Source organism: Bicyclus anynana, chromosome Z (assembly GCF_947172395.1).
Source record: "Bicyclus anynana chromosome Z, ilBicAnyn1.1, whole genome shotgun sequence".
In the NCBI taxonomy this organism is placed as follows: Eukaryota; Metazoa; Arthropoda; class Insecta; order Lepidoptera; family Nymphalidae; genus Bicyclus; species Bicyclus anynana.
The window spans coordinates 5,630,867-5,647,366 of record NC_069110.1 but is presented as its reverse complement, the minus strand read 5'-3'; the positions used below and the strand labels follow the sequence as shown (position 1 = coordinate 5,647,366).

The 16,500-nt window shown below is 34.3% G+C and overlaps 1 protein-coding gene across 1 annotated transcript; it reads left to right on the top strand.

The window, feature by feature from the left end:
• Nucleotides 1-1,368: 1,368 nt before the first annotated feature.
• LOC112048148 (6-phosphogluconate dehydrogenase, decarboxylating) lies at nucleotides 1,369-15,416 on the top strand. Its single transcript, XM_024085559.2, has 12 exons — nucleotides 1,369-1,518; nucleotides 2,290-2,401; nucleotides 2,863-2,977; nucleotides 3,135-3,286; nucleotides 3,960-4,052; nucleotides 7,714-7,864; nucleotides 7,980-8,090; nucleotides 9,443-9,586; nucleotides 10,385-10,539; nucleotides 11,387-11,476; nucleotides 12,308-12,508; nucleotides 13,288-15,416. The coding sequence occupies exons 1-12, from the start codon at nucleotides 1,511-1,513 to the stop codon at nucleotides 13,405-13,407; spliced, it is 1,452 nt and encodes a 483-aa protein (XP_023941327.1). The 5' UTR covers nucleotides 1,369-1,510; the 3' UTR covers nucleotides 13,408-15,416.
• The last annotated feature ends 1,084 nt before the right edge of the window (nucleotides 15,417-16,500 follow it).

Here is a 16,500-nt window from a genome sequence, read left to right as displayed (position 1 = left end):
AGCCAAACCGGTCCAGCCGTGCTTGAGTTAAAAATGTTGTAACATACCCGACTTTCTTTTATATACAGGATGTCCTATGTCCTAATTTGAATGATGCAAGTTATAATTTATATCGGATTTTTCAGATTTTTCCATCTTGAATCAGTTTTTTCAATGCTGTAGCTGCAGTAATTAAGATTTTAAAGATCTGATTTCTGTTAAACATTACGGAATAAATTACCAATTTACTTTAATACTATTTTTATAAATAATGTTTTATTAGTTTTGTAGAGTAGTGCAGGTGTTTTAGATAGTTAGATGGTGTATCTACCATTTCCGTTTTATCAATTAATTACAGGACATTATATATACAGGATATATAGATTTGTACCCTGTAGGTACCTATTACGCCACCTTTTACACCTCCAGTCATCCAAGTACTGGGATTAGTTTTACTTAAAGTTCTAATGAACGTAGTGGACGTTCATCAGTATGAAAGTTTTAATTTCCTTTGAATTAGCCTACTTATACTGTACACACATATCATTGCTGACGATAAGAAAATATTATGTAAAATACGCTCTCTTTATGACTGCCGCAAGCTCTAAGAGGATTTAAATACCCTGACTGAGAAATATAAATATTGTAAATGCTAAAAATGCCAGTACCTATATAAAAAAAAAATTGAGTCCCAAAAAGTCACAATCACATTCGGTTACAAAATAGGGTTAGTTTGATATCTGAAATTCCAGCAGTAATCGATCAAGGCATCTCAAATGACTTTAAACTATCCACATTGACATGGCACATGGCATGGCATCTTTTAAATATGACCAAATTATGAATGTCGTATATCGTTGTAGCAAAGTTTTTTTGATAAAATAATGATTTCAATTTTATTGTAGAAATATCAAGTTTTTTTTTAGATTTAAGTAAACTGCCGGGTGGTTAAAGTAGGTCTGGGCCGGGGATGGCCATTCCTCTTTAAAATGGAATTAAAGAAAAAATGTGCATGACGTGAGCGCTCAGTTTTGTAGCCAATTAATCAAATCACTTTTTGCGATGATTTTGTAGGGACGTAACCGATCTATAGTACAAAATTATCATTGCTAATGATACATGATCAATGATAATGATACTGATCTTTATTCTGAGGTATTATAAAATATTTAACTTTATTAAGCACCTTAACATGGCAAACAGGATAAACGCAAAACAAACATAGAGGAGAGCAATCAGGCCTTACGGATATTAAAATTCAAATTAAATACAATAATGATCATGATCAGTGCAGTATAATTGCCAATGCATTAACCACGCAAAATGGCTTTTGAGACTTAAACTTCATTTGTAGTCTGTGCTGATAGGCCTTGTTGAAAAGTAAAGTGAGTGACAGTGACAGTTAACGTATTTTATTAATCTGTGTCCTGTGATGTCATTTGACGTCTGGTCTGTGATTGTAATGCAAGTGCAGTGCATGTAAATTATAATTTTCGTTTTTATTTCAAATTAAATATTACTTCTCTGCAAAATGGCACAGTAAGTCAATTAATTAAATTTGTACGTTGTTTCTTAAGCGTTGCTTAATATTATTACATATTTATGAGTAGAATATGTGGTCTACCATGACTCGGCCTAAATTCAAACTATAGAGTTAGATTTTCTAAGATTATTGATGATTTACCCATAATTATTAACCAAATTTATTACTAAATTGACGGACGTGCAATGTATCACTTTAAAATATTACAACATCTTCGCTAATTCGTTTATATCTTGACTTTTTATTGTAAAAGATTAGGTACTTTGTAGGGCAACTTAACAACAAGGTTATATGAAGGTTAACAGTAACACTTGACTGAAGCCTTTTGGTTATACCTATTGAAATTGTTAATGCATTGCTTCATAAAATAGGAAACAATTTATTTATATTTAAATTATTTATTTACAAAATCATTATTTATTTTCCAATTATGCTTAATCACAAGAAAAGTTATGTTTCAATTAGACGTTGACATATTTTTGAAGAATTATGTACCTACAGATTTCTTGTCTACTTGTAACTAAATTACTACAAACTGGTTCTGCTTTCTTTAAATAGGCATCATGGTTAAAAATTTTTATTATTCAATAAAGTCATTAGTTTTAAATTTGTCAATACATTGATATTTAAAAGAGTTTTTATTTTTTAATACATGACAATGATATTAGCTATAAAGAGGGTTTATTTCATTAATAGGAGAATAAAAATTGTTACATGAACTATAAGATAAAATTATATTATTAATCATAAATAAATAAATTTTTTAGGCCTCAAGCAGATATTGCCTTGATTGGCCTGGCTGTGATGGGACAAAACTTAATCCTTAATATGGACTCCAAGGGATTTGTTGTGTGTGCATTTAACAGGACAGTGGATAAGGTAAATGTAATTAATTGCAATAAAAATAAATTTAAAACCACTATACAAATAGTACTTTGATACTAAGGACTGCCCTTAGGGCTGCTCAATGGCCCTAAACAAAATCAATTTGAAACAGACATTTACAAACTATACTAGCATATTAAAATTAGATTAAACATTCTCACTTATTTAGGCCTGAATGTTTCTGTTTTAATCATTAAGCAGTATTAATCAAAGTATACATCTTTATCATTACTTGAGACAAGCAGAAGTGGTGTTTTCTTTTTTTTAATTTTTTTTAATTGTTCATTCTCTATAAAAATTAGTAATATATGTTCATTTCACCTTAGATCACATTTCAATGATTATTATATTTGTTATAATTGAGAATTTAAAGTTAAAGTATTCTTCAAGAATTTAAGATTTCAGAGTTATTACTCATTTAAAAATTTATTGAATAACATTTTGAACATTCACAGGTAGATCAATTTCTCGCCAATGAAGCGAAGGGAACAAAAGTTATTGGTGCAAAATCGTTAGAAGATATGGTATCAAAGCTTAAGAAACCTAGAAAAGTTATGCTACTAGTAAAAGGTATGATTTCACTCTTTCACACACTTTATACACTGGTAATTTTCCAGCATAAACTGGCATAAATTACTTGTTTTGGTTTGAATTTCTAGATTTTGTTGGTGGTCTTGATAAAATGTATAATATCTAAGGATTCATTTAATTTTAATTGTTGTTATAGCTGGATCAGCAGTTGAAGAGTTTGTTAAAAAGTTGTTGCCATTGTTAGAAGCTGGTGATATAATTATTGATGGTGGCAACTCACAGTATACAGATACACAGCGTTTGTGCAAAGAGATTGCACCAACTGGAAAACTATATATAGGCATGGGTGTAAGTATATTGCACAATCAATATTTCTCATTCCCTTTCAACTTAGTACTTCATCTACAGAAGGTCTCTGCTGGATGTAGGTCTCTTGCATGGACTTCCAAGTACAACAGTCTGGAGCCGCCAGCATCCAGAGGCTCCCTGTAACTCGCTTAATGTCCTCGGTCCACCTAGTGGCGGGTCAACCAACATTGCACTGTCAGGTGAGGGGTCGCCATTCCGGCACCTTGAGACCCCAATGTCCATTGCCTCTTCAAATGATGTAGTCTGCTCCTTGCTACTTCAGCTTGGGACTTACAGAGGCATGTCAGTTACTTTGGTTCGTCTGCAGATCTCCTCATTCCTGTTTCGATCACACAGAGAAACTCTAAGCATAGCTCGCTCCATCGCCCGCTGAGTGACTTTGAGCCTTCTAATAACACTGAAGGTTTAGTACTTCACAGTGAGGTGTAATTGTGCTCTTTACAGCATCATTGGTTTAGGATTTAATCTATTTGATTTCTATAAGGCATATGAACCATGTCTTAATGTTACACTTAAAGTAAAAGAGCTCACTAATACCAACAGACTCTACATAATCAGCCTGAATCAGTGTGAAGGTATTAATTTTAGGCATTACAATTACATTTTATTAGTACAGGAAATACTTATATTAATCCACTATTCACATCTTCAGGTAAGTGGTGGTGAAGACGGAGCGAGGTACGGTCCATCACTCATGCCTGGAGGTCACTCGGCAGCCTGGCCGCATGTCAAACCCATTTTCCAGGTACTCTAATTATTTTATAAATACATTGTACAATATATTGACTATTAATTAAGGCCTAGAGTGTCTAGTCTAGAAGACTCAGCGAATTTGCATTGGAGAACTGTGATGTACTTAAACTAAAATACCCTTTGTATAAATAAATGAGAAACTTGGCCTTGCTGTCTGTGTATTTTATACAAATGGTGATTGATGACTAAGTAGACGGTATTGATAAATACAAGTAACAGATAGCAAAGTAACTGACAGACAATCAGATAGGCAGATTAATCATTTATCTAGATTATTTTTACTTAACACGTCAACATATCAGTGTGCTTATATTCTATGAACCAACTAAAGGCTCTTTAATTTTTTTATATGAACAAAAAAGATAAATGTATGAATTTGTTAACATGCTATCTATAATATAAAAATGAATGTATGAAATGTGTTGCTAAGCGAAAGTCTCGAGAATGGCTGAACTGATTTGGCTTATTCTTTTTGTAGAATATTCCTATGTAGTATGGCAATGGTTTTTACGGAGAGATTTTTTTTAGGGTAGGGTAGGGGTAGAGAAGAAGCGCACATAAATCAAAGCGAAGACTTGTCCAAGTCTGCTAGTGTTAAAATGAGTGACTAGATGTCATATTTGTGTTTCTGGATTTCCTGAACTCTGTCCTGCTATTATCAGCATAAAAGATCTGTCTCAAACCCATGTGTTCATTTGACATCACTTTACAAAAAGTATAACTTTCTCATCTCTTAAACGTCTCTATTATATTGAATAATTTTACACACACAATATACATATATATAATTAGTTACGAAATTACTTGTAAATACACACATCTTTTTCCTCTTATACAAGGAAATAATTTACTCTGAAATATTTATATGGTTATGCAATTAATAATATATTATCAATATTCTTGTCCCTGTATTGAATAAACACAATATTCGTATTACATTAGCAGACGCCTATGACTTCCCTCGCGTGGAACCCTTCTATAAAAGCAGAATATTCCTTTTATTTTATTTTATTTTATTTAAGAGATCACTAACTGTTAATATGGCAAAATCAATATGGATAGTTCCATTTAGTCTAAAGACACCTCCTAATTTCAGAGTCAGAATAACTCCTCAAACACAATGTCAGAGTCAGAATAATAAATGTTCATAATATTTATTTATGCTTTAATTACACCATTGTGTTTTATGCTAGCGGTAAATAAATGTTTTATTCATAGACCCTTTGATGCATTTAATCTGCATGTTAAATATAATTTAACATAAATGGTCTGAAATGCCAACATATTTATTATTTAGCCCTATTATTGTAAAGAAACAACAACAAAATGGTTGAAAAATATATTCCAATCTTTGTATAAGCAATGCAGAATGTATGTTTATTGTTTGTATTAATAGTATTTATAAGTTATATCATAAGAGCTGTGACCCTGCCGTTACAACCGATTTCATTGATTCTGACCCCATTACTATAATAAAAGGTCTATGTTGTATGTATGTGCCCATTTTAATTGAAATCTCTTCAGCAATACTGGAGTAGCTGGTGTAAAAACGCGACTTTGCTTTATATATAAAATACTAAGCAGACCCCGCGGATTCACCCGGGCAGTTCCAGTTCCAGTTCAAATAGCCTATGATACTCACCAATAATGTGGCCATCTAGTAGTAAGAGATTTTTCATAATCGGTTTAGTAAATCGTTACCGCCTAAAATATTACACATTTTACCTCTTTATAATATTAGTGAGCCGTGATAGTCCAGTGGATATGACTCTGCCTTCGATTCCACAGAGCGTAGGTTCAAATCCGGTTTGTGGCATGCAACTCCAACTTTTCAGTTATGTGCATTTTAAGAAATTAAATATCACGTGTCTTTAGAGACACGGTTAAGGAAAAACATCGTGAGGAAACCTGCATACCTGAGAATTTTCTTAATTCACTATGTGACGTGTATGAAGACTGTCAATCATTCTCACTCTTGGAGAAGACTCGTGTTCATCAGTGAGCTGACTATAGGTTGAGAATGATGATGATGATGATATAAGTATACATAAGTAAACGCCTCGCAGTTTCACCCCATTCCCGTGGAAGTATGGGGATTTAATATAATGAAATATAGGCTGTGTTCATCAGGGATAATGTTGAAAGAATTTTTCAAATAGGTACAGTAGTTCCAGACACTATCCAATTCAACAAACATTAAAATCTTTTTTTCTTAATAATATTAGTTACTTTATTTTATGTACCGGTGGCTGTTCATTGAGCCATATGTTTCACACTATCTGAGTATTTAATTTCAATGAAAAACATAATCAGTTATTTTCATAATGGTTACAGAACTAGGTTACTTTAACATGACCCTGAATGTAATTGTTGAATTGAATAATATTACAGTTAGAACTTTAATACAGACCTATTTATATTTATATAAACAATATCTAGATAGTCCGAGAAATGACCTTTGGAGGTCGCTTTGAGGTCGGCCTAGCTTGCGAACAATTATTGCAAAGTGCATAAATCTTGATTTATTATAAAACCACAATTATATAAGGAGGTCATAACTGAGTAAAATTTATGATGATGCTTTTGCAATGTGATATGTAATGTAGCATTAATACTTTTATTTGGTCAAGTAAATTTAACGAATTCATATAATAAGGAAATAAATAAAAAATAAATGTTTGTTTGTAACACCACCAAGTTCCCAAGTCCGGGCTGAGAATTTTCACTAAAAATATGTTAGGAGAAAGAGAACAGGATTCGAACCCAGGACCTTGTTATCCGAAGCCGCACAGTACACATAGTCAATTGACCAAGTTTATAAAAAGTAATGGATAAAAATTATCTGCTAGCGATCAAATATTTTTTTTGCTTTTGCGATTAATTTAGTTAACATTGTAACATAGTATATTATATATTGTAATATAGTATATATTTGGGCCAATTATTTACACTCACAAATAACGTGACCTTCTATTAGTATATAATTATGGAGATCAGTCGACAGTAGCTCCATTGTTTACTATCACAAAATTTTCCTCTTTATAACATGGTACTTTTACCATCATCTTTATTAGCCTATTATAACAACCTAGGCCTCTTTCTTATAGGTTAGGGTATATGGAGCGTAGACCACACTTTATTTCGTAAAGCCCAAGTTAATAAAATCACAATGTCAACTGTGAAATATCACCTACCAGTAGGTAGGTGTGACCAACTAAGGGTTGTCAGTATGCACTGGATGTTAGTTTTTACCTATAATCTTATTTTTTATCAATTAGCATTAAATAATTAGTGAATACGAAACCACGTGATTTAAGAATTACTAACAAATAGCTGGTTGGTAAATTTCGTGTATGTCCACTAACAAATGTCAAAGTTGGCCTGGCGGACCGACGGTTTAACATGCATTCAGAGGCAAGGGGATGTAACACTATCGACGTCTCAATCCAGGCTGAGAATTATAATTGAATATTTCTTAGAAGAAGGAAAAACTCAATTTATCATAATATTAACCCAATTTGAACCCAGGCGCGATATGAAACCACATGGGCTAACGATCGAACCAACGAAACGAGGCAGTTAAATATTAGGATATAGATATGTAAAAACATAAAATGATTTTATTGCAGTATCATATTTGATCTTCTTTGCAGGCCATAACAGCTAAAGCAAGCGGGGAGCCATGCTGCGATTGGGTCGGCGAAGACGGCGCCGGCCACTTTGTCAAGATGGTACATAACGGCATTGAGTATGGAGACATGCAGTTGATATGTGAAGCTTATCACCTCATGAAGGATGTACTTGGTGAGAACACTTGTAACTTCATATAGATTACATACTGTTAGGATTGTAATACTGTTGTTGTTCTAAATCTAAAATAGATATTCAAAATGTAAATTAATCATATCATCTGTTTTAGCGATGGAACAAGATGAAATGGCCGAAATATTTGACCAGTGGAACAAAGGCGAGCTGGATTCGTTCCTTATTGAAATAACGCGCGATATTTTGAAATTCAAAGATACCGATGGTAAGTTTTCTTGCACATTTGAGACGAATATCTTAGCAATAATTGGTTGGAGGGATTCACTGTGCGGGTGCTGGGTCCATCTCGTGGCAGAGAAAAAATCTAGGAGTTCCTTGACAATCGATTAACACTCCCCTTCTGCGCTCAGCAGCTTTGTATTTGTATAAAATTGAATCTGTTGTACATTTTTAATGCATCTTTGGCCAGACATACACAATCAGCTCTATCGGTTAGCCAGTGATAAAAATACATGGATTGTTTTTCAGTTGTTGACAGATTGAATCTCCCATTGATAACAGCTTGAGAAGTTGGCAATTTTTATTTACTTTCAAACTAGTAGCTTCATGGATAGTGGGGGTAACTATGAATACAAAAATCTTCGAACAGTGCGTGTTGCCAGATGACGTATGGTTCCGAGACTAACTAACTATAGGCCTCATAAGTAGGCTCAGTCACATAACAGGCGATGGAACGAGCTATGCTCGTAGTATCTCTGCGTGATCGAATCAGAAATTAGGAGATCCGCAGAAGAGCCAAAGTCACCGACATAGCTCAACGAGTCGCGAAGCTGAAATGGCAATGGGCGGGGCACATAGTTCGAAGAGCCGTCGGACATTATGGTCTATAGGCGCTGGAATGGCAACCTCGCATTCAATTGTTCTCGTGAAGACCTATATCCTGCAGTGGACATCAATAATCAATTGGCTGATGTGATTATGACGATGATGATGCCAACCGCTCGAAATAATTGTCTACTCTGGCGCTTTGTGTATATTGTATTTACATTGTAATCTATAGTTCACTATGTAATCGCAGCTTGAAGCAGTTGATATGGACTGCTTCTAACTGTTGAGTTGCCCAACCTTAGTCCAAGACGACTAGGTCCTGGGATTGAGTCTAGGGACAGACTATGACATATTGGGCTTTTCTTTCTTTCAATGAATTCAAACATTTGTGCCTAGGAAAGCATGTTAGGCCATCAGTTCCTATCATGAAAAATCAAACATTATCTCTCGTAAGCATTAGAATAATCTGGCAGACTCTATATTAAAATTCCTCTCTTATAAACAAGACCTTGGCCCTGTATTGGACTGTTACAATAAGACTGGTAATGATGATTTAGTTTTTTGAAATTATCAGTCTTATCAAGACTCAGTTTGAGTGACTAGATACAAATCAATACTAGTTGAACTGATATTAACTTATCAACCTCGTAAGTCAATAATTATAAAAAAAATCTTGTAGATATAGGTTGGTAAATATGACTAATTTTCTCCTTTTTAAGAGTATATTATTTTCAAATTTTAATATTGTTTTATTTTCAAAGTGTGTTTTAACAATGCAATATTTGACAGGTAAATATCTTTTACCCAAGATTCGGGACTCGGCCGGTCAAAAGGGCACTGGCAAGTGGACTGGTATCAGTGCCTTGGAGTACGGAGTTCCCGTCACGCTAATCGGCGAAGCAGTCTTTGCGCGTTGTCTGTCCGCCTTGAAAGGTACCTTATGGAAGTGAATTGTCTTCTATGTGTTAAATAGTTATAATATAAATAAAATTGAAGTGTTAATGATCTCATAAGAAATGTGTTTACTCAAGTGTTAGTAAATTTTTGTCTGTATGTTTGTCCGGGCTTATCTTTGTAAAAGCTTAACAGATTTAAATAGAACTTTTACTAGATGTTAGAAGAGGGTTATTGAGCACATACAAACTGTTTTTTATTCCGGAAAAATCCATGATTTCCGCGTTATTTATGATAAACTGAATTTCACGCGGACGAAGTCGCGGGCGTCCGCTAGTTATATTATAAAATAGTTATATTTTTAACAGAAGCTTCAAAAGCAGACTTCAAAATAAGAAAACCAATGTCGAACAATGGTTATGATTCACAATATTTGTCAGGTAACAAATCAAACTGTAACCAAAATAAGACCCTACAATGGCAGAGTATGACCTTGAGTGGAGTCACGCACTTGTAAACGTTGTGTATAGGTTTAAAGACGTCTTTGACAGTTAACCAACACACCCCTTTTCCACTCAAGTCACTCTCCCCGCCTATCCTAAGTAACCCATAAAAAATTACACAACAAGAAATGTGGAAGGCTCAAACGCCACGAGCATACTGAAGCCGACCGTACGACGAGCGCCTTATATCGCGAGTCGTCCCCCGCTAACTCCTTACTCTGTACAGAAACAAGTCGCACCGCCTAACGTAGGTACAAGCCAACACGAGATCGAGCGACGTCATATCCGTCTCAGACTACTATTTCCTACAGTATATTATTTTGTTTATCCTCAGAGGAACGGGCGACCGCCAGCAAGAGCCTGTTGGGGCCGGTGGAGTTTACGAAAGAAAACAAAAAAGAGTTCCTAGAGCACCTGCGTCAGGCGCTCTACGCTAGCAAGGTGATCTCGTACGCGCAAGGTTTCATGTTGCTGAGAGAAGCTGCCAAGGTAACAAATTAACTTTCTGCAATGGCTATAAGTGTCTGTACCAATAGTACAAGATCCGGCATAACAAATATATACCCTCATCTGTTATTTGATTGGGATAAGAAATAAATGATATAAAATAAATGAATACTTTCTGCTATTTTTATATCTGTACTAGTAGTACAAGATCCGGCTTAAGGAATATATACTCTCATCTGTTATTTGATTGGGATAAGAAATAAATGATAGAAAAAGAATACTTTCTGCTATTGTTATATCTGTACTAATAGTACGGGATCCGGTATAAGAAATATATACCCTCATCTTTTATTGAATTGGGATAAGAAATAAATGATATAAAATAAATGAATACTTTCTGCTATTTTTATATCTGTACTAGTAGTACGAGATCCGACATAAGAAATATATACCCTCATCTGTTATTTGATTGGGATAAGAAATAAATGATGGAAAATAAATAAATACTCTCTGTTATATCTGTACAAATAGTACGAGATCCGGCATAAGAAATATATACCCCCATCTGTTATTTAATTTGGATAGGAAATAAACGATTGAAAAGAAATGAATACTCTCTGCTATTGTTATATCTATACTAGTAGTACGAGATCCGGCTTAAGAAATATATACCCTCATCTGTTATGTAATTGGGATAAGAAATAAATGAATACCCTCTGCTATTGTTATATCTATACTAATAGTACGAAATCCGGCATAAGAAATATATACCCTCATCTGTTATTTAATTATGATAAGAAATATATGATAGAAAATATAGTCCTTACCTTACCTTATTAGCCTGATAAGGTAAGGTAAGGTAAGGATGTTAAGTAGTTTTCAATTTTAGGTCAACAACTGGAATTTGAACTACGGGGGCATTGCTCTGATGTGGCGCGGTGGATGCATTATAAGAAGTGTTTTCCTACGAAACATCAAGGTAATAAAATTTTCATATATAGTACTGCTTGAATGACAAACAACATTATATTCTATTTATGAGCGAAGAGTTCATGCAAGCCGATTCCCGCCGGGTTACCTTTAAAATTCCATACATATTCATTGTTGTATGAATCATCATATATGAATTTTCTTTTCTTTGGGACGGCTTACCTTTCAATAAATTCCATCCTTCGCCACTATTACGTGACAATAAAACTATGAAATTGTTGTCATTTGTAATAGACAAGATGAATCCTGGGTATGATCCCCGGCTAGGCCGATCGAGGTTTTCTTAATTGGTTGGCTTCGGCCGTGGCTAGCTACCCCCCTACCGGCAAAGATGTACTGCTAAGATTCGGTTCTACACGACATCGTACTGGAACGATAGTTTAGCGTCCCGGCACAATGTCGTGTAGAAAGGGGTATGGATTTTCACCTTACTCCTAACAAGTTAGCCCGCTTCTTAGATTGCATCATCACTTACCATTAGGTGAGATTGTGGTCAAGGGTTAACTGCTATTGGTCGATTTGGCTTTCCTCTTCCCAAAATATTACGCAGTGCGCATCTTGGACCTAGTTCTTTAACTGTTTTTAACTGCCTTCAAAAAAGGAGGTTTCAATTCAACGCGTGTTTGTTACTTCATAATTTCGACATTCATTAACCAATTTTGAAAATTCTTTTTCTTTTGAAAGAGTATACTTCCAGATTGGTCCCATTTCATTTTCATTAAAAAAAATTTTGTGATAAAATAAAAATACGTGTTCAAAGTTGGTTAAATTTTTATCTTAAAAAGATTATTAATACGATGTGTTTGTTTTAATGTTACAGGATGCCTTCACGAAGAATCCCCGTCTGTCGAACCTCCTTCTGGACCCATACTTCTGTGAGCGCATCGGAGAGTGCCAGCAATCTCTGCGGCAAGTGGTCGCCAAGGCCGCACTGATGGGAGTGCCTTCTCCGGCGTTTTCTACCGCGCTCGCCTTCTACGATGGATACAGATCTCGTGTGTTGCCCGCTAACTTACTGCAGGTAAATCATCATCATCACTATCAGCCCATATTCGGTTCACTGCCGAGCTCGAGTCTGCTTTCAGAATGAGAGGGGTTAGGCCGATAGTCCACCACGCTGGCCCAATGTGGATTGGCAGACTTCACACGAGCAGAGAATTAAGAAAATTCTCAGGTATGCAGGTTTCCTCACGATGGAGATACGTGATATTTAATTTAGTAAAAATGCACACAACTGAAAGTTTTAAGAAACCCTACTTTTTTCAAGTCGGTTAAATATCTGGAAGAATGCAGGCATATAACACTTATAGTATATAGTAGTATATACCCATAGTGCCTCAATGTTCTCTATTTTATGTATGGAGTACAAACTTGGACCACAAAAGCAAGAGAAAGGCATAGAATAGACGCGTTCGTTAAGATTACCTTGATCAGCCAAGCCTACAAACGTGTCTATTCTATCGCAGCTCGGAATAAAGGTTAGGCTTTCCTCCGTATGTTACCAACATATTCTGAGGGTATTTTGGAGAAGTTAATATATTTTTTCCTTTAAAGAATATTTGCCATATTTTGTTATAAATGACCAATATTCCCATTTCTCTCCAACTAGTCGAGAAAGACTGTGCTAGGAGTGGGTATGAGATCAAGGGGGTGAGGATTGAACCACCACCCTCTCGGTGAGTCCAACCGCTCTTACCGTTGAGCTATTGAGGCTAATACCAGACCGACATACAGAATAAGACCAGCGGAAAGAGGATAACCGGCCAGTGGAAGATTTATTTACTGTATTTGTTTTTACAGGCCCAAAGGGACTATTTCGGCGCGCACACCTACGAACTGTTATCCAAGCCGGGTGAATACGTCCACACCAACTGGACGGGCCACGGTGGAAACGTTTCCGCTTCCACATACACCAACTAGAAGTATGTATAAGAAACGTAAACAAAAATATCACATATATCATAAAAGATTAACACTAGAACGACCGCCGTACCAATTATGTCCCATCACCTAAAACATGCTGTTTGTGAAACAATCCACTCGTAAAAGAAAATATAAATTAGATAGTTTTGTAATTATGTGTAGGAAAAAATGAATGTTTACACGATGCTGTAAATGTGAGCTGACGTTAGAAAATAGTCCAAAAAAATGATTCCTTTAAAACACATTCCATAAATATAAGTTACCTTTTAGCAACAGTGTCCAAAAACGTCCTGCAAATACAAAATACAAATGACAAATAAAAATGGTAATAATAATAATATAGTTTACTGAATCGAAATAAATTTGAAACCAAGAAATGAAATTCAAAGTGCTGAACACTGAACGAATTGATATAGATCGCGTTAAAAAAACATTACGTCATAGCCTTTTGGAGAGAAGAGAAATGGAATTAAACAAATTTTGTATAAAACATGCACATTTAGAAGAATTTATTAATAACAAGAATAGGCTTAGTGATTGTTATTAATAAATTCTGTTGCAGTTTTGTGCAGATAGTTCAATAACTAAAGAAGTTTTTCGGGGTTCGTCGGTTGTAGAGTGATGTTTGACATTTTTGTATTCTTTGTTGTATTAGAATTGGTCATATTTTTTGTGAAATGTCAGAATTCAATGTAAAATTTTCCAAATAATAAAATCTTTTTTTGACATTTCGTTGTACACGCCAGAAATACAAGAAAAACATATATAAGAGGTTAATGCTCAATGTGCAAGAAACTGCAGAGAGAATAGTGTGATATTTGTTCTTAAAAAAAAAATAATAACTATTTTATAGATTTACATCAAACATTTGATATTTTGTTAACAGTTAAAATTACTATACAAATAAATAAAGAGTTTTTAGAGCATTCCATTGTATCTCACTCTTAATTTATAATTTGTTTTTAAAGAATATTTATTTGACTTTAATATACATATTTCAAGTGAGTTGGCCAAAGTTTTCATAATAAATCATGTCATATACTAAGGAAAGTTGTCATACATATAAGGGGACAAATTTGTCCCAGCGGCAGTTCTAGGGGTGTTGCCGCAATTGTGCGACAATTAGTCTTTATTTCATATAATATACAATATTATAAAGTTGAAATAATTAACTTTTATAATATGTGACCAGTGTTTTAAATACATATATCCAGTGTACTTGTATGTAAGAGTTAATATTAATATCATTTTTCTTATATAAAGTTGATTTCAATTACACTTCCATTTTAGTTGGTTGTAAAATTTTCAACTATAGCTTGTCAAGTTCGTTGATGACACTCCCATGATATGCGGGCGACGGTGGGAAAGAGTGCGCGGGTGTGAAATCGTGCGTGCGGGGAAGTGAGGGCATCAGTCGTGGATTTTTCATTCATCTCTAAACACCCCCCGACCCGCACGGACCACGGGAGTGTTACGAACGAACTTGCCAAGCTATAGAATACTTGTGTTTTTCGTGATGTTTAGTGTTATTAACAATTTTCATAGCCCAGTCAAGTTTCCATTATAAAAAGAAATATTGAAAAATGTGTCAAATTGTACAATAATGTATAGTGTCAAAGGAAATGGTATTAACGAAATAATGTTATATTTTACAGTTCACAATAAAATTCCGTTAGTAAATAAAGTGAGATTTTTACAAGGTTTGTAGTTCGAATATAATTTTAATGTTGGGCTAAATAAATAAAAAAATATATGTATATGTTTATTCATGTGTTACTATTTAAAATGTTAAGCTTTATTCAAATAATTGAACTGTATGTGATATCATTAAAGCATTTCGCTGTCTCAAAATTATTAATAATTTATTAATTAATTTAAGTAATACCAGGGTGTGCGGTTGAATAATAATTTTATATTAGTTTATATTTTTTATACTTTCTGCTTTGATATGGGATCAATTTACTACATGTTGATTATTGAGAGAGAATAAAATGGGGTTTTTACGATTTGTCTTTTATTTATTGCTAGCGGACGGTCCCGCATAATTTCCGTTTCCGCGGAAATAAGAATATAAAATAGCCTATCTTAGTTACCATAATGTAGCTTTTTCATTTATGAAAGAATTTTTAAAATCGGTTTAGTGATTTAAGCTTAAAAGCGAATTAAACAAACTCAATTTTTACTGATTTTTCAGTATTTCTTTGTATAGCTTTGTAGATAGTTGCCTATCCTGACATAAATATTATATTATTATTCGGATTTATATTTTATTATATTAATTGTATTATATTGGTCTAAGGGCTGACATAAGAAATATAAACCCTTATCTGTTATTTATTAAAGACAGCGCCGCGCGGTTTTACTCGCGTGGTTCCCGTTCCCGTAGAAATACAGGAATAAAATATAGCCTATAGCACTCGGGGATAATGTAGCTTCCCAACAGTGATAGATTTTTTCAAATCGGTTCAGTAGTTCCAGAGCATATTCAAAACATACAAACAAACAACCAAATCTTTCCTCTTTATAATGTTAGTATAGATAAGAAATAACGATGATTTTGTTATTGAACCTGATTTGACGAAGTTAATTTGTTTTTTATTTATAGTCAATCCTTTTTGAGCTCTAGCTACTAAAAGGCTTATAGCTTCACGTATAATTTGGAGTACTCTATCATGACGACGTGAGTAAAGACCCCTATGCAGGAGCACCTTGCATCCAACCAACAAGTGCCTTGCTGTTCCTATTGCCTCACCACACGTAAAGCAAAATTTTTCAGTGGCTTTTCCCCATCGTACTAAGTTGCTCTGATCTGGGAGAATCATTAGAAAGGCATTAAGATAGAATTTTAATAAGGCAGGAAACCGGTCCCTCCCTTGACCAGTCCATTTATCCCTTTAACACCCATATGTACCGACTCGTAAATCTATGATTTATCCCAATGACCAATTATTAAATTACACAGACATTATATTTTAAAGTAGAGACGTAGTAATGCAGTCTGCACCTTTATTAAGCGGTCTATTTTCTTTGTGGATATGTCATTGGTAAATTTTGATTATCAAACAAAGTCAATTTTTGACAAATACCTAC